Raw genomic sequence first — 24,648 nt, forward strand, 5'->3', positions numbered from 1 at the left:
ATCTGCTCTAAACTGGAGAAATATGAATTTGATGGATGGGCTTTTCAGTGAATGAGGAATTGACTGGATGGTCACATCTGGAGGATAGTGGTCAATGCCTTAATGTCCAGACAGACATCAGTGACAAGCTGTGTCTCTCAGGGGTCCATACTGGGACCAGTAATGTTCATTATCTTCATTAATGACATGGACAAAGGGATTGAGTTCACCCTCAGCAGGTTTGCAGATGACACCAAGCTGAGTGGTGCAGCTGACACATCTGAGGGACAGGATGCCATCCAGAGGGACCTGGACAAGCTTGAGAAATGGCCCCATGGGAACCTCATGAGGCTCAAAGGCCAAGTACAAAGTGCTGCACACCTGGGTCAGGGCAACACTCTGCACCAATACAAGCTGTGGGATATGAAGGGATTGAGAGCAGACTTGGGGGTGCTGGTGAATGATAAAACTGGACATGACCCAGCAATATTTGCCTGCAGACCAGAAAACCAACACTATCTTAGGCTGCATCCAAAGCAGCATGGTCAGCAGGATGAGGAAGGTGATTCTGCCCCTCTGCTTCTCTCTCATGAGACCTCACCAGGAGTGCTGCATCCAACTCTGGGGTCCCCAGTACAGGAAAGACATGGGCCTGTTGGAGCAAGTCCCAATGAGGGCTACAAAAATGTGAACAAAAAGATAGCGCACCTTTCCTATGAGGAAAGGCTGAAAGAGCTGTGCTTGTTCAGCCTGGAGAAGACTAGCCTGAAACCTAAAATTTTTGAATGCCTTATTTAAGTAGTAATCACTCAGTGAAAAAGTGCTCATCTTCAAATTACTCAAGTCAGCTAGATGAACCTTACCATGGCATTTTCAAAGGAGTATCAGACAGTAATGTACCACTAGCTACTTTCCAAATTCTCCTTCAAGTTGTTACCTTTTCTTTGCATCTTCACACACAGCACTATTATCAGCATGTGGCAGGTGTTACCAATAACATCTTTAAAAAGTATTTGCAACAGTAGAAAACACTCTACAGACTAGGACTGCTGATCTAAGGACAACTTCACTGTGAGGCCATTCAGTCATAGAGTGGTTTGGGTTGGAAGGCACCTTAAAGATCACGTAGTTCCAACCCCACTACCATGGGCAGTGACACCTTCCACTAGATGAGGCTGCTCAAAGCTCCACCCAACCTGGCCTTGAACACTGCCAGAGATGGGACAGTCTTCTAAGATATTACATAGATAGACAACAGATGGTGATGTTGCTGCATTATGCTGTGTTTTTCCCACTACATAAATTTGTAAGAATTAACTGAAACTGAGGCCAGCCTTCCTGAGCTATTATTGGCTATTAATGGAAATCAGTTATTCAGAAACCTTTAGGAAGTACAATTAAAAATTGCTTTGCTTTCTAAAAGCTTTGTATAAGAAGTAGAGAAAAACAGACAAAATTTTTTTTTTTTTTTGGTGATAATCAGGTGTCTCAAGAATAGCATGGGGTGCAAAAAAGAAGCATTACTTAAGAGTTTGCTAAGGCAGACCAAAATGAAAAGAATCCATGTATCGGAAATTAATCATTTACCTTCTATCTGTGGTACTTCTCCCTGAAGTTTAGCTTTGCTTGTAAAAGGTGCATTCTGTAGCACCAGTGCAAACAGTGACGGAATCAATGACTGCAGGGCAGACAGATACATGTGGAGCTTATGTTCATCCAAGCCATGTTCTCCTTCCTGAAACAAATGGGACATTTACTTGAAAGTTTTCAGTTTGGATGATGTTCCTTAGGTATGTAGTCCCTGGCAAGACATCAACACATCTGTGATGAGCTACTACACATACACACTAATTATAAAGCGATTTAGCCTAACAATAAGCATATTTTGTCACCCTTACGTCACCTCTACTCAAAAGATTCAGGCAATACAGCCTTTGGCATTTAGCAGTTCATGCTGATGAACAGACAGATACTTTGAAAGAACATTTTTCAGCACATTTCTGAAATGTGGATCCTTTGCCTCAGAGACCAAGGCACCTAAAGTGAATAAACTAGTCCCCTGTACTCTGAAAGCAAGCATCTTCTTTCAGTGTGTTAGATAGTTACGAGATACCAAATTTTCCCACAACTTTTGAGATATCTATCAAATGAAATATGCAAACTGGATCATAATTGGAAATGACCTACCATAACCATTCAAATATACTTTAATTGATTATTTAATAAAAACTGCAGTTTACTAAAATCTACACAATTTAAACACGGGGCAAATGCTATTAGGCTATAAAACAAAACATTATTAAAGAAGAGTATGTTTAGTCTGGGAGGTTTTGGGGTTTTTCTTGTTTTTTTTTACCTTCTTCCACAGTACAAGTACAGAATACAAAGAAAATTCTCCAATGTAGAAACAGCTGAGGACATACCCTGAGCAATTTTTCAATTTTATTAAGCAGTGTAGGTATAAGATGGAACTGTAGATTTCCCAGTTCTGTTGTCCAGGCAGCATAAGCAGGTAAAAATACCTGATGTGTTGCACTAACCACACGTTCTGAAGGGTCTCCTAAAGCTGAAAGCAGCAGCTCAAAACCCTGGTAAAAGACATTAAAGAATGCTATTATTTCTCAAAAATTTATATTCACGTTTTACCACTCTGCCTTCAAAAACTCAAAGAGAAAGTTCTTTATTTTCACTTATCTGAAACATTATTGGGCAGCATTAAGCTGACCTACAGGTAGGCTTTGTTGTAGCAAACGAATCTGTGTTAGCAAGTGATGATATCAAACTGGGTAATAATATCAGGTGGGCAGTGAAGTGTTATGTTCTTGAAGGCAAATTATGAATAATTAGAGCAGCTTCTGTATAAGGCTTACACCTGAAATTCTAATGCTACTTGCAGTTTTTCTGTTTTGTCTTGGTGATATAGTAAAATCAACATTCATATAAACAATCATAATTTTTAAAAGTATCTGGAAAGACTTGATAAAAATACAGGAATTTATACAACCTCCTATTATTACACAACCCCCTGTTCATGAAATATCACTAGAAAGCATTTTATCCCTACAGAACCCAAAGCAAATTATACCTGTTGATATTTATCTGGATCATCAATATAGCCCATAATGATGCCAAGGCTCTTGATCACAGCTTCTCGTACTAGATCTGCCTTATCTTCCATTAGCATTTGTTGCAGCATGGAAAGTACTAATGAACTACGAATTTCTTTCTGTTCATAAACAAGAAACACATTTGTTAAATTCAATGAAACAAGCAATGTGGGTTTGTACCAACTATTACAAATCGTTTGCACTTCTATTAGTGCCCCTCCCTCCTACCATAGACTCCTCTATGAATATTACATGTTCAGTTTTTACAACAGAAGATGAATGAATATAAAATGTCAATAGCTTCATTAGAGACTTTTGTCCTACTAAGCAAGAACTAAGGTCCTTTAATTCACACGGAACCAAAAATAACTAAGAGCAATAAAACTACTATAGACCTATACTCACTACATAATCACTGCATTGCTAAATTGGAGAAGTGGGAGTTTTAATTTAGGTTCCCTCCCCCCACCCTTTCTCTGAAGCTTCAAATTCTAGTTTACCACTGACGTAATTTTCGCTGCTTCTTCCAACTGGCAGCACTCTTGCTGTAACATTCCACAGTGCATGAAGAATGCTACAGCTGAGTGTCAATTCTTTTTTCATAGATTGTTTTCCTTAACTGGTCCTAATAATCTCTTTTTTACATCATTTTTACTAAGTATTCGTATTGTTTTTAGAAATATTTTATAGCTAGGTTAACCTGCACTTCATTATAAACTTTCTCCTTCTTAAAGTGACTTAGTAAATCTCACGTGTGATACAAAGTAGTGACTGTCTATGCATAACATACATATTTGGTAATGTTTAAAATTATAAAGGATGCTTACATTATGCATCAGTTTTTTACCTTGTTTTCACTAGCAGGTATTCAGAGTCTATTAATACTTACTGGAAGGTAAGGTGCTAGAGCTCCACAGGATTCTGCTACCAGTAGCCGTCGCTCTGGGTATTTGTGGTTGATCTGGTAAAGAGAAACAGATGGACTATTTGCTTTGCAGTAACCAACATTCAAAATTTGTTAGAATGAATTGCGACGGAGGCATGTGTCTGCACCTCTTCAATAAACACTGACTGAACTCACAGAAGTTGCGCCTGGGTACTAAGCAGCCTCAAATACTTGCACTGAGGCATAAAGGTAAGGCAGCTATCCTGTAAGACAGTGCTTATAGTAAGGGAAGAGTCAGAGAAGCACATATGTATATGAGAAGCATGGATGCATATGCAATAAAAAGGAAAGCAAGGTATGGGCTGCTGTACTCTAAACAATTTGCTTAAGTCCTGAACTGGCATGAAATGAAATACTTTGTCTTACGAAGCCCTCCAGGAGCACTGTTCCTCCAAGAGCTACACAAGTGCCCTCTAGTGCTCTGAGCCAACCAGTGTAGCAGAGCTGCCCAGGTCTTGCTAAGGAATCAAAGTCAAAAGAAGACACCTGTACAAAGCCGAACTCATTTTCATGCTATTAAAGTTCTGCTCTCAAGGCCAGCATAAATATGTCACACCTCTAAAAACAATGCGTATTACCAAGAACCTCTTGATCCTGTGCTATTTTCCCTTTCTACTCAAAAGTTGCTTGAAAATTCTGCCTTACGAATTTAATATTGACACTTTGGAATCAAGTTTGCATTCTGCTGGAGTCAGATCTAGTGGCCTGTGTAATGGCTGTACAATGAAACAAGCAATATATTTCAATATACTTTGTGAATAAAAAATTTTACGGTAAAATGCTGAGAGCGAAATGTGAATTTTTTGCTGCTGTCAGATAAAATAGGATATGCAGCATATGGTGCAACTGTTTCTTTCTTGCTTGCTATGCAGTGTATAACCTTGGTGAGGCAGCCATCTCACCACGAGAAAAGACCAAAGTTCTCACTGCCGCCTTTGTCTCCATCTTGAAAGACCTGCCTTCAGTAGTCTGAAGTCCCTAAAAACCATGCTGAATTCTGGCACAAGAAGGAGCTTTGGCAGAAAATAAGCAGGCCAGGAAACATTTGACGAATTCAGACATACAGTAGTCTGTGGGCCTTGATGGGGATGCATCCATGAGTGCTCAGGGATCTGGCTGATGTCATTCCAAGAACACTCTTGACAATTAACAAGATGTGGAAATGGGGGAAGTTCCTGAGGACTGGAACAAAGCAAATGTCACTGCTACCCTCAGGAAGGGCAAGACAGGGAAACCAGTGAAACACAGGCCAGTCTGCCTCACACCAGCTCCTGGGAAGGTGTTGGAGCAATCAGTCTTACAAAACATTTCCAAACATCCGAAGGACAAGAAGGTGGTTGGAAATAGCCAGCATGTATTTATATGGAAAAAATGACACACAACCAACCTGACAACTTTCTGAGATGACTTTCTCAGCACACTCAGCAACGATGCCTGATTCCAGCTGTTCCAGTATGAAATTACTGAGAACTCTCTCAAGAATGAAGTGTGAAAAAGATGATTTCAAAGAAACTTAAATTAATAAATCGTAAGCTGCAGGACTAAACTGAAGTCTCAAGCATGAGAGAATGTTCTTTGAGTGTGTCTATCATTATTTTGCATGCATTCATCTAGAGCACCTGTAATAATTTTGGAAGTATGGAGATTTCATAGATGAAAAACACTACGGACAAGTGAGAGGCTGCTTTAAAACCTACTAGGCTGTGAAGGTTGTGAGGCACTGGAACAAGTTGCCCAGGAAGTGTTCAGGGCCACGTTGGATGGGGCTTGGAAATGGATGGTCTTTAAGGTCCCTTCCAACCCTAATTTTTTTATTATTCTGTAAAATCTTTGACTTATGTGCCATCTTTTCAAATGCAAATTCCCCACTGGCAACAGAGATAGACATCCTCTTCTGGAGCTCTGAGGGAAACAGCAATGACTAGTTTCAGCTGGTTTAGGTGGTCTGGTAGGGCAATATAAATACCACCCTTGATATTGCAAAGACATACTGGAGGAAAAAAGACTCAAATTTCTGTCAGGTTTGTCTTCAGGGAAGATAAGCAGCCCTTGGAAACTAAATGTAGCTAAAATGTTTATTACAATTTATTTTCCTTTTGTATTTAATAAGCAGTATTCCAGTTTTGGAAGCCAATAACTGGTCACTAGTTCTGAGTGACCTTTTTAGCATTCACAGAGCCTTCCACTAAACTGAGTCAGTTACCAAGTCTTACCTGCAAAAGAGCAGGTAGAGAGTTTACAAAGACTAGCCTGATAACTCTGAGCTCCAGAAGGTATCAATGAAAATGATGAATTTTCTGAGGGCCCAGTCCTTTGCATCTGTAAACAGATTTTGGCTGGAGACCAAGGGCATGAATCCTTTTCACGATTTACACATCTACTGCGAAAAGTAGAAAATTATATCTATACTTGAGTTCCTTCTATAAACTTGAAGCTTGTGACAATAAGATTCAGCTGGTATTTCACAGGAGAAAATAATGACTTGGTTCCAGCACTGCAAATAAAATCTGGCAAACTGCATTACATAAGTGCACTATGACATAGGACTTGGCAGTCTGATATGCTGTACTGTTACAGCTGGACTAGTTTCTCTCTTGCATCAGCAATTAGCAAGAAGAGGATGAGAAAAATGTGCTCTTACTGAGGTGAGATGGTTTTTTTCAAACAGTTTAAATTTCTTAAGGACTAAGAAAACAAAATGTTGCTTACAAAATTAGGCAAAAATACAGAATTCTTTGTATGGCTCCTTTCAAACTACTACTGTCATGAGACCTCTCCATCAACAGATGCATCAGTCATTCACAACGAGCACAAATACTGCATATAATTTGTACTTCTACTGTCAGAAAGCATTAAGGCTATTAAAGCTTAGACTTTATTGTGAAACACAGATTGCTGTGTTATGCAAGAAACAGTAGAAAACTACCAGACCAGAAAGACTCTGCCATCAAAGCAGGCATTTCCACTCCGTCATGGCTTAGTTATTCATTGTCTTTTCAGGCAATGATGAACTCCATTTCTTTCACTGTGGTAGTGAAAATACCAACACATTTTCACCTGAACTCATGTTGTTCTGCTTCTATACCTCAGATGAAACAGTAAAAACATTTCAGTTTGGTTGTTCAGTTATTTCTAATAATTTGGAGTATCTGTGAAAAAGATCACTGTGATTCTACAAGTGGCATGTAAACTTCAGGCTCATCTCACAGGTGCCCATCTACAAGAGACTTGCTTATGACTACTTTGGTCTTTGATTTTCTGTTTAAGAATTTAAACTAGCTGAAGTGTGGACACTGCTCCAGGGACTTAATACAACATAAAAAGAATCAGCAAATAAAATATTTGAATGAAAATGGATTTCCAACAGGCTGGAAGGTACAGTAAAATTATGAAGGTACCTACCTAGCAATAGGTTACACAACATTGATGATGAACATGTGCTTACCTACACTTCCATATAACAAGCTTATGCAGGTACAGGCAGGTAACTACAATCTCCAGACAGTCTTTAATAACCTTTCTGCTTCTGAAGTGTGTGTAACATTTGATAAAAATATATATGATGAGAGCAAAGAACATTCCAGTATCTTTTCGAAAAATATTTTGAACTGCCATTCAATGAAAACCAAACCCAAAACCTTCTCCTCAAACAAATAAAACTCAAATTTATGAACATTTACTTGATTTTGGAGCGTAAAGCAAACAATAATCAGTTACCTGCTCCCAACACTGTGGTAAAAGTTCAGCTTCTACACGTGTTGGTCCAACATGCCGGGCAAATGCCACGCACCCAGTCAGTATCATCTGTCTGAAAATACAAATTTAAAGTTTAATCTGTTTATGAAGTTCTGTAATATATTACATATGTTCTTTAAGTTAGGAAAAGCACATGCTGACAGGCAATAGACAGCTGTCTGCAGTCGCAGTCAAGATTTCACACCATTCACACTGACTTACAGACTAAATATTAAATTGAAAGCCACTATTATCCCTGCTCATTGCAGGGTGGGGGTTTGCTTACATGACCTTCAATGTCCCTCCCAACCCAAACTATTCTATGATTTTACCTTGTTTTATATTCAAAATGCCTTTCCCAAAATCTTGCAGATCCTCAACTCCATAAACCAGTCTGAGAATCTCTGATTGGGGTATTTCTGATTTTCTAACGTCTGAGATTGGGAGTGTCTGATTAAATCTCTCATTTAATTCTTAGTACTGAATACTATCATGCAGTAAAGGATCTAAATTACCTAATACTATCATACCATCAGTATTTTATGGAAGTAATTTGATTTTACTTAGAAGCATTTGTGAGATGGAATGAATTTTCTTCAAAGCAAGAAACTTGTTTCTTTTATGACAGTTTTGCAACATTCTAACATGCAAGTTACTGTCATCTCCCACAAAATACTGGACTTCACTCTTGTGAGAAATCTTCCAAAGCTCATTAAAAAAGCAAGTAATCAACCAGTAGTATCTATCATCACCTGTTATTCGTATTCATATTCTTACATTTTTTATCTTTCATTAAAGATTGCAAGAAATTGCCATTGTTCCATCTATTTCATAGGCACAGAGGTACATTTAAAATTTCAGTAAGATTGTACTTAAATGTCATTTGTGATACTTTATTTAATGAGTGGCTATCTTGCTAAGATGTTTTTTACTTCTATTTCTCCTGTTGATAGGATTGGAATAATACCAACTTTGAATGCAATTCACCAGTCCTATTTACTTTTAGTGCCTACATGAACTCTTAAATACCCAGTTTCAAATGATCATGTGTGGACATGAGACTCAATTTTATCACCTCCTCAGTAAGATTAGGACACTACTCAGAGTTTATTATTATTACACTAAGAAATGTAATTCAGAATTAATTTGTTACCATTTTAGCGTCATGTCTAAACTCCTAAATTTTTTCTGTACCAATAGCACCCCTTAAGGTTGAAAGGCAGAGGTTCTGCTGGTTAGTTTTGAACCCCTTAGAGAACATACACCATCAAAAAAAGATTCATTTGCTTTAAGAATTTTTTAGGACAAAGATCTTATCAAAAAGGTTGTTTCATTTTAATCCCAGCATTCTTTAGGCCAACAATCAGAGCAAACTATTTTGTTTTGTGCTGTGTATATTTGGATTTTTTACCTCACTACCACATTCAGAGAACCAGGCCTTTGATCAAGGTAAAAAGTAGGGAGAAAACCAAAATGGTTAGATAAGACTCAGCAATATGGAGACAAAGGCCTGTGGTAATTCTGGGTTCTACTGCAAACAAAACAGGCATTTGAATTACTATCTTTGGTTCTATACACTGCACCTAATCACAGAACTGAGCAACAGACTATACATTTTTAACATATTAGAAAAAAGCAGAACACAGCAATCCCTTGAAATTTTCTGCATTAGAAATGGAATAAAACAAAGCATTTTTTCTTAAATCAAACCTTTTAAAAAAAGATTTGAAATCTCAAAATTAAGTCAGATTTCCTTTTGCCCTGCCTACAGAGATGAGAATTTGAAGATATTTCAAAAATATTTGAAAAGAAGATTTTAAATATTTTACTGCAACCATTTTAACAGTATATGATAACAGTCAGCATTTCAGGGAAAGGAAAGATATAAGGATCTCAGTAAGAGGTGACTGAAGCAAGGTTTTAATCTTGTCCTATTAGAGCCAAACATTAATGTCACTTCTTCATGGCTCCTAGCCTCCAAAACTACCATAATTGTACAAAAAGGAGGTTATGTGAACACATTTTTGTTCCTTTGCAAAAGAGAATTTGACAGACATTTTTAAAAGTTGAATGGGACATTAACAAGCAAAACCTTGAGGATAAAAGTGCCCTTGTTAAATATAAGGTTAGTGTACAAGACGACAGCAATATGCCAAGCACCAAAAAGCATCTCCCATAGGCAAGAGGCATAATCCAGGCTTTCCGCATAATTGTAAACATACTTCAGATATTTGACCTTGTAAAATAAAATACTTCTTCTAATGGGTTCGTTCTTAGAAATGCAATGTCACATTTCAATCTCTTGCATTTAGCAAATTAAAAATGTCATCAACTAATCAGCTGCTACACCAAGGTACAATGTAGTAGGACTGTACAGTGTAGCAGAAGGTAAACAAATAACAAGAGATAATTGACATAATCCTTCTGGTGACTAAATCTGAATGTCTTTGCTCACTTGATATTGCACAAGACTGCTAAAACATTACTTAAACGTATTTAGATAAAAACAAAGCATACAAATGCTACCATAGAAATCTTTAAATACACCCCCCCTGAAATTCTGAATAAGTATTTTCTATTTAATTATTAAATAGAATATTAAATCTATATTAATATAAATTTATAATAATATAAATATACTTATTATAAATATTAATATTACTTAAGTATTCAGAATCTCTTTTATTTAATGGAATCTTAACTGGTTTTCCATCAGGTTATGGTACCTTTAAAATTAACTATTATTTTTATGTGTGCAAATGTATATTATGTATACGCATGTTTTGTCCTGGAGTTTATGGCATTTTTCTGGAGTTTTATGGCATTGTCCTGGAGTTTATGGCAGACTATTTTTACCAAATTTCTGATGAAAACAAGTTATTTTATATTTAAATCTCTAATTCATAATAAAAAATGAACAAATTCAAGGAAAAAAAAGTTTTTTCTTCTTTCTTAACTGCTGGAAAAGACACACCTAATGCACCTAAAGGGGGCTACGAAAAGTCTACCTGATAGGCTACCAATCCTGTAACAAATTAACCACAAGAGACTCCAAATGAGATGTGATTTCTTTCCCCTTCAACCACAAATTAATTTAGCTTCTCAATCCACATGAGACATTCAAAACATTTCAGAAGCAGATTTCTAATGACTATGAAGTAGAACCAGGATTGCATCTCTTCATAATTTCCATCTGCATGGCGCCACTATGCTACAAGTTGCTTTTGTTTATTTAGGCATTTTTTTTTTAATCTCCAAAGCCATGGCTTTAAATTATACCTAATCTCTAAGTTTTACCACGGGAATGGTTTAAAACTATGCCTGAACACTTCAGTTTTGGGGAATCTCCAAAAGAAATGCTTTCCACCTATTTCATAAAGCCTATTTTGTCTAAAGACAGCCTAGAGCAACAAAAGATACAGATGCTTTACAAAACATCTCTCATGAAAATAACAGAAGAGCTACAGATCATGCATGAAACATCTTTCCACAGTTAGAGAAGGAAACATACCAGCTTGGGTACTGTCTTTCAACCTTAAGGATATTCTCATCAAGATCAGTACAAAGTCAGATTTCCTGAGCATTAGGGAAGAATTAAATTTATAGAACAAAAGGTGTAATTTGCTTCAGTCTTAACCAAAATGAAACAAATTTCTTAACACTTCTCAGATGTAGATCAATGCTACATTCTTCTGAATTTTTTATTGCTACCATAGTAATGAGCCATAAGTAGAAGGAGCATTATTTTCTGCAAAGAAATGCGGTGGTTATCTTAACAAACATGTAGATCACTAAGACACACTAAGGTTTTAAAAAAAGCTGTTCTGATTTAACAAAACAGTTAAAGTTCATCATTAAACAAAAAAAGGAACTGAAATGTTACACTGCAGCTTACAAGCATATTTTTACATTTCAGTAACTAGGAAGCACAAGTCATGGAAATGGAAAATCCTGAAGTTGGCATAAATTTGTCAACACTACATAAGCAAAATACCAGCTTAAACGAAACTTGTTTAATACCACCCAATAATATCCAATTTCTATTAGTTCTGCTGCTTGGACAGAGAAAAATGTTCCTGCTTGTCCCACACCACACAAGCGCAAACACACCTTTGCTCATCGTCTGGTCGTTTGATCAAATTGAACAGTATGTGCAGAAGCTGATCTCTCTCTTTGGGTTCAGGATGGAGGCAGGCTGTACACAGTATGAGTGGGATCAATTCCTAAAAAGTTGTCGGTAGGGGAAAACCAAACAAAGTAAAATCGCTTTGGGCATACATTCATAAACAACAAAAGAAACTAAGAAGATAAATTTAACACCACATAACATCAAAAAAGTTAGAAAAGATACTTTGGAGTCGTGATGTCTTATTAAGTGACCTGGGGAAAGTGAAGGTCTACAAAAGTTAGAATTATTTTCCTGCTAGGAGAAATCAGGGGAGAACCAGCACATAAAATGAAAAGCTCTGCAAAGATTACAATTAACATATGCAGGTCACCTGTAACCAGAATTAAGAGAACAATCATGGTTTCAACTGTTTTCACTACCTACTGAACTGAAGCTCCACAGACATCTATGGAACAAAGCTCCTACGAAAAAAATGCCATGGAGTTAAAGATTAAAATTTCCAATTAAATGTGCACACAGTTTTGTGCACAAGTTTGAATAAGCACTGAGAAACATACATTGGTAAAGGTGACTGCAGACAGATTTTGTGTTGACTGAGAATGATCTGATTTTTGTAAAGGTTCTATGATTTTTTTTTTCCATACAGAACCAATCTCTGAAGCTGAATTTTCTTTTTGGAGCAATTAAAATCCCTTAAGGAACAAATTATGAAGAAAATGCTACGTAAAACACCAAGAGAAAATATAAGGATCTTCATAGTGAGGACCTTCTCTGTTCTAAATATGCCTACAAAGCTCATGGTATTCATTCCCAAAAGAACCAATGTTTCTAAAACATTGTCTGGAAGTCCCTTCCCTTGACCTTGTTGATGTGAGCTTTTACTCCAACTGAATTTGGAAGCCAGACAGTTTCTAGGTGATTTAATATCTTAGGAACAGAAACATCGGACTGGGAGATCAGGAAAAAAAGAATAAGAAAAACCTCAGTATCTGCAAAAAACATGGGCAAGTAATCTGGAGATTACCTCGCACACCTGCCGTGTACTTTGGAGCCATTTTCAGCAGAAAGACTTTTTGTGAATTATTAAGTTGTGACAAATAAGTAGGTGACAGAGGGAAACACATCTAATGTTAGTAGGAGAGATTATATAAAACCTGGAAAAATCTGTGGTGGTTTGGAATGACTTTGCAGGGAGCTGCCAATTTCTTCTTGCAGACATTCAAAGTGACCTAATCATGATGCGCTTGTGGACTTGTGGAGGCACCACTGACAACATCCTCACTGCTCAACTTGTATTTTCCTAAACAGCAGGAGCTATGTCTATATTAAACATAGAACAGTACTCCATTTTAGAGCAGTGTCTAAGCTAGTCAACTGCTGACAAGGTTTTTTTTCATTTTACAAGAATTCTACTTAGTCTGCCATTTTCCATCCCCAAAGATGACCAAGACCCAACCTAAACTGTACTTAACGTTCTGTGATTCTGGAAGATATTTTGGCAATATTTAACTCAATTATGATACAGATTAGGGAATTTATGAGAGAGGAAAAAACATGGAAATATCCTACCTATCACTTAAAAAAATCTAAAAGGAGAAAAGGAGAAATAAAAAAAAATTTGAATAATTTGAACATTTCCATTTCTTAATACTTTTAAGAGTAACGGGGTTGGTTTTAAATAAGTGTAGCACAACACAAAATAACATGAACTGCAGACGTGCATTAAAGAAACTTTACAAATTAAATTGCATGAAGAGCTAAATACCTTTCTTCAGCTGAGAGCTTCTTTCCCTCTAGAAACTGCATGTTAGATTTTATTATTTTTGGATACTTAAGATTTTTGCTCATTTAAAGTTCTGAGAAGTCAGGGGGTTTAACCTATTTAACTTTTTTTTTGTACTGCACTGAATAATTTTCTCTCCTGCAAACACTGCTTTAATTCAAAAAGATTTGAAGGAATATTACTAAAATAATACCCACCCCAAACACCACTACTTATACATTAAAATAAAATCTTTTAAATAGGAAATCTGATTGCAATTTGTAGATACAGAGGAAAATTACAACCTTCACCATAAAGAATAAGCTCATTATAAAACTTAAAGCTAAAAAAACCCCCTGTTACTTTAGTGAAACCTAAATTTCTGAAATCTATCCTAAGTTCACGTTACTCAACTGCTCTTGCAAGTATTCTTAAATACTCCTATGAAAAACTTAATAAAGAATATACCCCATGAAATGGGACATTTATGGGGTTTTTGGTTCATCTGTTGAAACCAACACATTGACTTCACTTTCTTAGTATGTTTGAGTACCTACTCAAAAATCTCAACTGCTTACTCAGAACTACTGCTAGATTTTAAAACAGTGACATGAAGACGGTTTTTTTTTAAGCTTCTTATTGAATTTAAGGAAGTTCAGGTTGTCTTTTTTCAGCTGAGTCTGCATGGAAGGAAAACACCTGAGAATATTCACCTAGAAACTACTGCCTTGTGTCTGAAAGGCTAATGAGTAACCTAACAGCATTAACAGGGGGCAGATACAAGGCTGGTTCTTTACCTTGCAGAAAGCTGGTTATTATAGCTGACGGAATTAGCTGTATTTTCTTGTCCATTGGTCACATTCTCTCATGCATACTATGGGAGAAGAGAGTGTTCTCTGCAACGCTGCATCAGTGCTTCTACAGTTCCTTCTATTAAGGGGAGTGGAGAAAGAGTGAGAAGTCTTCAACAGTGTTTTCTGTACTCCCTATAGCCCTCATGGACAGCAAGGTAGAACTGGAAGCAAAGAGGACTGTGGGACCAGAAGAACAAAAATGCTCTACTGAGGGACAAGAGAGGTCAAGCGAAGTCTCCTAAAGACTTATAAGGGGCAGGTTCTTCTCAGGACATTCAGGAGCATTAACTACAAAAACCAAACTACAGGTAGGTTTGAGCTCATTTCTTCCTGTTGGTAAGGGTCATACCTTTGATGTAGATTTTTTTTTACAAATCTCAGATTTTGAAACCAGCAGAGAAGCTATAGAAAGTAGTAATTTTCCAGTAAGACGTGGTAAGATTAGTATTTGGTTGTTTAAATTCAAGAGGAATGTTCACAACATGGTTACAGAGACTCCATATAATTATTAATAATCAAGGAGTGGACTTCCAGTGCTATTTGAAACACTCTGCATTCCTTGGGAAGGAATACCACTTCCTGACAGTCATAAAGCAAGAACTTAAGTTTCACAAAAACCCAACAACTCTCCCTTTATTTAATTTGGGATCCTTCCTAAACATCCTGTTCGTCCCCAAGTCCTTCTTTTCTCTTTTGCCTCTGAGTTTCAGAACACAACTTTTGATAGTTTATGTTGGTGTTAGTCAACAGGAGTGACTAGTGACTTTCATGGCCAGAGCAAGAAGACAGACTTCCACAGCTTTGATACTGTTTTCCTGTTAGATTCCAAGCAGACGGACATCGTAACGTTGTCAGCACTTGCAGCTTGATGCAATAAAACATTATATGTCATACGTCCCACCTCTACTACTGAAAAGCCAAGTTCATATCCGAGGCAGTTTATCTGTGAGCTACCCACACAAAGAACGGATTGAAAGAAGTTATTTTGGTTTTACAGTGAGAGAAGCTACCTACAGGTGGCTGACAGACAATGCTATGAGGCTGACCTAACACACTGCACAGGAGAACTGAAACAGCCCATCTTCTCTCTGGTCTGCTTCTGTGTTACTCTCCATGTAGGTCTCTCCAAAGAAAAACTCACATTTTTCTCGCCACAGTATCTCTGGACAATTTCTTCCTAAGTTAAACATCTTGCTCCATTATCTTTGAAAAGGATTCATGACTTGAGTTGATTAAAGTTCTCAATAAAGGCAACATCTACATGGGCATATGGAGTAGCTTTCCCTATGGTCAAAAGAATGTGGCTTTTTAATAGTAAGTAGTACCACCTGAACTATATGCAAGACAGTTCCTCCTATGTATTAAAAGTATTACAACAAAATATTAAACTTTGGGTTTTTTTAAAGTGCATCATATAGTGAGCATCTTAGAAGGTAGCAAGGAATTTTCTGTCAGTGTTGTTTCCATCATTATATCTATGTTTTGCTAAATATTCCAGCAAGTCTTCTACATCTTAGTTGCTCTCATTTATTACTGTCCTTTTGTTGGAATGTTCATAAGCAAAGTAATTATCTCAAAGAATAAATTTAACTAGTGTTAAGTGTCAAGACTGGTTACTTCAGTAGGTTCAAACAATACTATTTTTTATTACTCCAAATATTAATGTATTAATATTGCAAGCAGGTGACAGTATATAAATCAGGATGACATGATAAATTTTGTTAATGTGTTCCTTTTAATCTTCTTTAATAGTCAATACTTATATTGTGAACCAATGCTATGTTAAAATTATTCTGTAACTTAGCCTCTGACAACAAGTAAATAAAATAAAATAATCTTATTGTCTGCAACTGAAATAGCTGCAGGTACCAACAAACCACTGATGGGGACTTTCTTGGGCAGGAATGTATTTGAAGTTCAGAATTCATCCTTTTAGTTTTAAAGTGAAAAAAATATTTAATCATAGGATTACAGCATGACTCAAAACTTTGTGCTACTAATCTTACTAATATTAAAATCACAGCTCTAATTACCTTTCATGGGGTGAGACTATTATTCCAGGATCCAAAGTAAGCCTCTCAGAGATCCCAAAGGGATGCTTTTACATAAGAATCAATGGTAGGGTGTGGGTGTGAAAAATCTTTGTACTTCTTTGTCTGTATCTATTGTTTATTTGAAAACACACATATAAAAGTTTGTGATACAACAAAAGTTGGCAATTCAATTCATAAACATAAAATTCAACTCCTTGCATCCATGACCTATGTAAGCTTTACAGAAAAAATTGTGAAAGACGTCAGCTTCCAGACTAAAGATGAAAAGGACACTCTATGAGACTGAGCAATTTTACTCTAAGGAAGCTGCACTAGGCCCTCATATCAAGGAGAAGGGAACAAAAGGACTTAAAAAATTGTTGTGTCTCATGTTTCTGGAGCACCCTCACCCCCAGAACAAAAAAGCCCTGCAAGCCAACACCAATACAGCATATATACCAGAAAAGGACCAGCAAACAGGCTGTGGTCAACACTACCCCTGTTTTTTAGAAACAATCTGCAGAAGCCTAGAGCAACCTAAGTTTTACAGAGTAACAAAGTATTGTAATTGTTCATTTAGATTTCTTTATTCTCCCCTTTAATGTGAAATTAAAGTGATCATCTAGAAGATATTGATAACTGACAATTTTCATGCCCAGCAACTCAGGTTTATGTACCTTTATCCATATCCAACCAGAAAGAAATCTGCTTGACACAACCCTGGAAACAGACAATTAAGTATACTGCCAAGATCTGACACAGTACTCTTTTACATTTCTTTAACAAAGCAAGTATTTTATGGCTTTTAAAGCATAAGACTGAGATGAAAATTTGTAGTAAGATAGTCAACTCTACTGTTTTAAGAGACATGCCAGAGAATTGAAGTGCCTTGGTGATATTTACGTGCAGTTACCGCACATTAATGTGATTACTTTCAATCTACAGTGGAGATCTAGTGGAGTTGGGAATGGCATCAACTCAGAGACTGAAAATTCAACACTATCTTTGCTTCAACTTTACAAACAAATAAAAGCAAAACTCTATTCTTAACATGTTGAACTCTCTATAAATAACAGTTTCTCAGTGTAACTATTTAGTGGTGCATATTCAGTAGACCACTACTATTATGATTTTGCTAAGTTTGCATAACACAAAAGAAAGTTAAAGACTAATACTGGAATAATAGGCAAGATGAAAGATGTAAAAAATTCAATGAAAGTGTTGATTAAGAACAAGAGTAATAAGATATTAAGCAAAACATTTACTCTGGGCATCACTCCATTAAAGGACTACATACTGCAGAGTCCGGAAGTTGTACATACAAGGTTACTCTTGTTTCCTGACAAAAAAACATTGACTTTAATATCTTAGAAAGTGTGAAGAAATGAGTATTGTACTGATTAGTTATTGCAAAAAATTTTAAAAGACTGCTTCCCTCTAATTACATTTTAGCCAAAGGAATTTTTTTTATGGTACATCTGTCAACAAATTGAAGGTGGCTGATTTTACTTTTGCCTTTTTTTTTTATTGTTAATGTATTTTAAGTGGTAAAAAGATAATTGAGAAAGCAGATTCCAATGTAGATCAATTTTTATGAACGCAAGCTGCTCATTTGCAAGAAGTGTTATCACAGACTACATACCCAACCAATGAGCTTTTTTTTTTTTTAAGAATTGGGTTTTAGCATTTTGTTACTGCTCATTTCACTTATGTGGATTTTTTGCAACACCTCCTTTATTTGTGAGTGCATTCACATATGAATCTAAATACTGACATACAAGTTTTCAGGGAGTTAAGATAACCTAGATGCTTGAGATGAAAACAAAACTAAATTTATATGTTGTTACATGAATTTTGATAACTACAAATTGCTTTGAGGCAATTTTCCTGTATGGTGCATTATTGATTTTACACAGTTGAACTGCTTTTTTAGAAACAACTGAAATTATCCCCTCAGCCACTCTACTCAATACTGTGTCTTTCCTTCTTTCTTACCTTCCATTGGAATCTAAACTACAGACATTAAAGAACAATTAAGCTGCACCAATATATAAAAATAAGAAATAATATTTGCTTACTACCAGATCAGGCAGGCTGCTACTGACCTTAAGATGCTTAAAAGCATAGGAAACATGGCTTCTGAGTCTCTGCTAAAGGACAAAAACTATTGAGAGGTTGTCAACCTCTGCAAACTCAGTTTCTCCAAAATGAAGATGCATAGCATGTAATTTTCAGCTTAAGATTTTGCAACCAATTTCAACATGACGAATGCTTAAAGAACAAAGATATTTCAGGGAGCCATCAAAAAATTATGTTTCACTCTAATCCTAACACATTGATAGTGTAAGATCTTAAATACTACCATTCTTCTAGTTTCAGAAGAGACTGGCAAACACTTTGCATTGTGAGTTGAACCTGTTACACATCCTTCTCCAATTAGTGATCATTAGGTATACTTTTAAACCCTTCTCTGTGCAAAAGTCTCATTATAAGGTTGTTTTTGGACAAGACTCAAAGTTATACCTTGTGGAAGACCCTAGCTCTTAGGTTAGCTTTTCATAATATTGATTATGATAAATACTGACAGATGATCTACCCAACTTTTCCTTGAAGTTCCATGACTACATCAGAAAGAACATTGCAACAGTTATAGCAAAAGGTGGCAGGTAACTAAAAAAAAGGTATTTTTAAAGCAAATTTCACTTCTTGAAACATTAAGCATCCTGTGTAATCCAATTACTTGATTCTCATTTGTGGCTTTTTCAATTAAACTGAAACAGAGAATTTAAGGCAAAAATACATGTAATTAAATATAACTTTCACTGTAAAACAACCTAAGTAGGAAACAGACTAAAAGGCCACAAAAATATTCAATACATTACACAGATTATGCTACAAGCTGTGAGAAGAAGCCAAAATACCACATCCTGCCAAGCAGAAGGAAGGAAAGGAATAAATAAGAAATCAGAAATTAAGCACTGATCCAGGAACATTCACAGAATTATTGTGAAAGAACGAAGCATTTCCAGAGCACCCAGTTAACACCCCTATCCCCTCAGAAAAAAAAAAAAAAAGTCTTTTATGAATTTTCAAAACATGGCACATATCTCAAGTTCACCATGTCAGCTGCTGACAATTACTTGTATGGTATAAAATTTTAGATTACAGGATCAGTACAAATTTCTTGCGGAATTTTCAAAGCCTTAAAATGAATTTATGCAAAACACACGACTAAGTCTACCATACTGTAGGTCCCCTCAACAAGGACTAAAACTTGCTCAACAAGATATGCTACTTCAAACCTTTTATTTCAGTGTCAACTACAGGGACACTGAATTTTTGTTTGATATGTCTTCTTCAGTTTATTTTTGTTTTAACATATTTGGTAATGTGCAATATTTAGACAAAGCAATTCAAAACCAGTCATTTTTTTCTTTCCTTTCTCATGCTATATAGCATGAATGATTATGCAAACCATCACCTTCAGTTACATTCAAAATACACATTACATATTCATAATTTTTAGTTAGTCTCATTTTAAAGTTAAGGAAAACACATAAGCAAGATTGCTCATTTTCTTATGAAGAGGTATTTTTGATGAACCTTTACTTGGCTGATACATGGAGCTTTGAAGAAAAGACAGTAAAATAATTTTTTTGTTGAAAATTATTTTTGTTGAAGTACATAGTGCTGCAAAAGAACCTGAACATTATTCCTTATTTAAACTGATAGACAAAATAAACCAAACAATGTTTGAACTCATGGCCCCTGTTCTTTACAATGCACATTGATACAGTATTCCCTAACAAAAACATTTGTGCTGCCACAAATAGATGGACCTACAGTAACAGTCTTGCTGAACACTAATGGGTGCCTTAAGCAGAGGAAGAAATATTAGGATACCATGCAGATTTATTGAACTCACCTGACAGAGGTGTAAAACCATTTTCTAGGAGCAGAGATGCATGCACAAAAGTAAGAACATGATTGCAAGTAATAGACTTTCATGAAATTAGACACAGCATCTTCAAAATGAACAACAAAATATCATGATAAAAGTAAAATGTAAAATTTCAGGGTTCCTCACCTCTCGTTTTGCAAGCAGCACATTAGGAACAATATGAGGCAGGCAGCGTCCCAACATTAACATTACACTTTTTTCACTGTCTGCAATCCGAGACACCTAGAAAACCAAGTTGCTTGTTTGCTTTTTTTAGAAGCACAGGAACAGAAAAATACCATTTGAAAGGAATAATAAAAATTGCAGCAGGCTGATCACTTACCAGAAAAGTATTCAATTTACTCCCACACATTAAGCTGTAAGTTTTTGACTTACATGAATCCACTTGTAGAGACTCAAAACTTCCCGGTAATTACACTTCTACCACTAGGTTCGTTATTAAGCATAAAATCTGAAAGCATATCCTTATTTCTTAACTTTCATGCACATAGATTCATCTCTCCATCTATGTCTTGTTTCAAAGCAATTATTGCTTGTTTACCTATTGGTGCCATGCAAAATGAAGGATCTTTTAGTTTATGTCAACTGGAAATATACCTCTGATCCCAAACGGCTGTCTGCTGACATCCGACAGAAAGACAGTAGTGCTTGATGGAAAGCTGGTGACAATTTCCTGAAATACCATCAAAAAGGGAATGGGGGGAAAAGCATAAATCAGAAAGGTGATAAAGCAAGTCCTTTCACTCTGGTTTAATCAGCTAGGTAAAATGACATCCAGAAAGCATGTTTAAGTGATGCATACTACAGAGGTTTGAAAATTATCTTTGACTTTTAGGGTGTTTAGTTTGCAGCAAGAAAAAAACCTGAGTGTCCTAATTAAGAAGTTACTTTTAGTTCCAAAAAATGTAACATTTTTCAAACTGCTGCACAGACAAAAATAGGACTAAAGCATGAAGAAAAGGAAGCTTAGGCAATACAAGAGGAAGCATACAATTATGCAAACGGGGTGGGGTGGGCGCAAAAATCACACAAAACAGTAATTTTGCTCAATGCTCCAATTCTGCACATTGAACAAAAGCATTTGAGTAGTCAGTCAAGTTACAAGCTTCAAGCTTAAATAAGAGTTTGCTCAACTGCCACTTTGGGATCTAACTTTGGATTCAAATGCAGCCAGAACCTCAAAATCAACCTTAAACTGCTGTCTAAGTCCTCATACAGGGTGCCTCTGTTCAAGCACTGCCTCATGGCCACATCTAGCACCAGCCAACACAGCTGAGCTACTCAAAGCCTTACACATCCATATCAAACCCTGATAACAGCCTCAAAACAGCCTTGTCTGAAGAGGATAATTTGGCAGAAATGCTCTCAGAAAACAATTACTGACCACTACATTAAACAGGCAAGCAGCAGCACTCTATTTTTCCCAGTAATGACAACTTCCTCTGCGCCTTATCTGAGGCCTGTACTTAGATGCTAATCTAACAGTGCTTCATCCACTATGTTTAAAGAAGAAAAACAACATCTGTCTTCCAAAACATGCACAGAAAGCATCTCACTCATTATCATCATCTGCTGTTTGAATCCTCCAAAGACACTGAGAGGAGACAACTCCTGTTTATTATGTGGAAACTGGTAACTTTGAACCCTCAAAAACGCACCCGAGCGCACAGAATCCTCAACACAATTATGGGCATGGACGTGCATTTTATCTAATAGATTGAAACATAATACTTCTTACAGTAAATACACTATCATTCACCCTTTTCTAACTGAAAAAGCCCATTAAGAATCGAAGCTCCTACTTATAATTACTTAAACTAATCTGATATCGATAAATATACCAGTTTTCCTCTTCTCACAACTTAGAAAATTATGATAAATAAGAATTTTTATTTATTATTTAAAATCAATTTTCTTTCTTAACAGTATGGATTTTTAAAGTAAATTTTAAATTTTAATGAAGGAAGCTTGTTTTAATTCTAATCAGCTTGGTTTTGTGCAAAGTTCACTTTTAAAATGTTAATAAACTACTTAAATGATAGCTACTTGTAAGGGATCTCTTTCACAATATGTTAGTCCTTATGCTGTAAAATATTCTTGACTGACAGACTTACAAGCTCTACTCAAGACTCTACAGTTTTTTGGAGAACATGAGCAAGCACTGCAAAGCAGCAGCTTAACATTAACACAGAGGCAAGGCCTTGGCCAGCCCTCTGCCCAGGCTGTCCCTCAACTTAGCATTCATTCTACAGAATGTCATATTCTTTTCCACTTGGAATCCTACTTAAAATCCTACATAAGGGCAAAGTTCCATTCCCACTTTGCAGAGGCTGAAAAGTAAGTATGACAATATGTCACTGAATGTCCCTGTGCAGTAAATAACAGCAACCTCTGGGCAGCGTGGATCCTGTTACAATTGCTGGCTATACTTGGAGTCCAGAAAGCTTCTCCTTAATGAAGTCTAAAAAACATCCTTGATGGCTACGCTGGACAAAAATGATAGAAGACCAAGGCCTCTTGCACACAAGTCAGTGGCAAGTCTCTTCAAGGGCCAACAGATGCCAGTAGTGAAGACGTTCAAACATAAGAAAGTACAAAGAATAAAAACCCGAGCACTATTATTCTATTCCATATACTTTGGGACAAAAGAGTCAATTCACTCAAAAAGCCAGGACTGCTATATACAGAAGACACCTTGTATTTGGTGCAAATTACCACACACCTTAAATTAGTTGAATAAACACATGTGGTGCAGTCTATTTAAGCCACTGCTAGTGCTTTGTACTGCAATCTGTTAACTGAGGCATTTTTCCAATGATGGCCATGTCCTCATTTGCCAGCATGCACACACAGCTGCTCTGAGTGCAGTCACACAAAACAGGCTCACTTCCTCTTCTCTCTTCCCATCTGGGCAAGATTTATGCCAAGAATACACTCTACAGATACAGTAGTAACAATCTTGCCTTTTAGGATAGAGTCTTAGTTATTAACCCTTAATACATTCTGAATAATTTACAGTAATTGTCTTCTACAAATAACCCTGGATTGAAATCAATAAATATCCAGCATTTCTATTCTGCTGCTTCTCCCATAGACCTCAAAAAATTTAACAAATAATCTGTTTTCTTAGTAAAAAAAATATACTGTATTATTACAAATCTAGGGCACAATCCAGGAAGAAAATTTAGTACTAGACACTGATCTATAAAACAAATATGCTTTCCTTTGACCCTTCGCTGACACATTAAGCCCAAAGCGGAGTACAAAAATAGCTACATATTACACATGCATTACTTATTTCTGCAGTGAATTGCATTTGAGGGGACTTCTGAAGTTAACTCAATGGGGATTCATGGCTTCATTGAACTACTTTTCAAATAAATCTGTGTGCAGTTATATTTAAAACAGCTGTGAGCAGCAAAACAAATGCTGTTCTTCTAGACTCTGTCATAAATTCCACTGGAAATACACAGTTCACTCCTCACTCAGTGATTTAATCCTATTTTGATATACATCCTCACTATCCCCAAACCATCAATCTAATATTCATGCACTTCATGCCACCCAGCACTCACCATTAATCTGAGCAAAAAGAAACTTGCAACAAGCCAAATGAAAGCAGGTAGACAAGTATATAGCAATCAGTGCACAATAGCTGTAAGTTTTGATTACTACATAGTCTAGATTTTCAGCTAGGATACGAAAGAAAAAGAAAAAAATCTGGAAAGCTTAAATCAAACCACTGACCATTTTACAGAAAAATCTAAGCTGCTCTACTTTCCTGTTAAACACTAGTGTCAACTAAGAGAGAAGAAATTTGTTATGAGACTCTAAAGTATTATATTCAGAAATCAGAAACCTTTCCTCCTATCCAATTCTAAAAGTTAAGACATCATTGAAAATGCAGCCCTGACCCTAGAAGTTAGTGCAAGAAGTACAGAAAATCCAGAAAAAGAAGGATTGTTAGGGTTTGCAAGAAAAGATAATTACTAGCAGGGTTAGCAACTCTTATTTTGGGTGTTCTTTTTCTTCCCCCCACTACAAGCTTGCATTTATTTTTCCGTCTGCACAGAATGTCACACAGATTTCTACTTGGTATTTTCAGATGGAAAGATAATTCTAGAAACAAATTACACTATCAA

General features: G+C 36.2%; 1 protein-coding gene across 2 annotated transcripts in view; it reads right to left on the bottom strand.

Moving 5' to 3' along the window:
* The window catches only part of RELCH (RAB11 binding and LisH domain, coiled-coil and HEAT repeat containing), a 76,573-nt gene that overhangs the window by 22,490 nt on the left and 29,435 nt on the right, over positions 1 to 24,648 (bottom strand). For both annotated transcript variants that reach the window (XM_082296494.1, XM_082296495.1), the window contains exons 9-16: positions 21,104 to 21,179; positions 20,633 to 20,728; positions 11,878 to 11,990; positions 7,750 to 7,840; positions 3,976 to 4,047; positions 3,065 to 3,205; positions 2,403 to 2,567; positions 1,567 to 1,714 (exon numbers count right to left, since the gene is read on the bottom strand). In XM_082296494.1, coding sequence (XP_082152620.1) covers positions 1,567 to 1,714; positions 2,403 to 2,567; positions 3,065 to 3,205; positions 3,976 to 4,047; positions 7,750 to 7,840; positions 11,878 to 11,990; positions 20,633 to 20,728; positions 21,104 to 21,179 — 902 coding nt within the window. The remainder of the gene's footprint in view (positions 1 to 1,566; positions 1,715 to 2,402; positions 2,568 to 3,064; positions 3,206 to 3,975; positions 4,048 to 7,749; positions 7,841 to 11,877; positions 11,991 to 20,632; positions 20,729 to 21,103; positions 21,180 to 24,648) is intronic.

Source organism: Coloeus monedula (assembly GCF_965178545.1).
Source record: "Coloeus monedula genome assembly, chromosome: 1".
Taxonomy (NCBI): domain Eukaryota; kingdom Metazoa; phylum Chordata; class Aves; order Passeriformes; family Corvidae; genus Coloeus; species Coloeus monedula.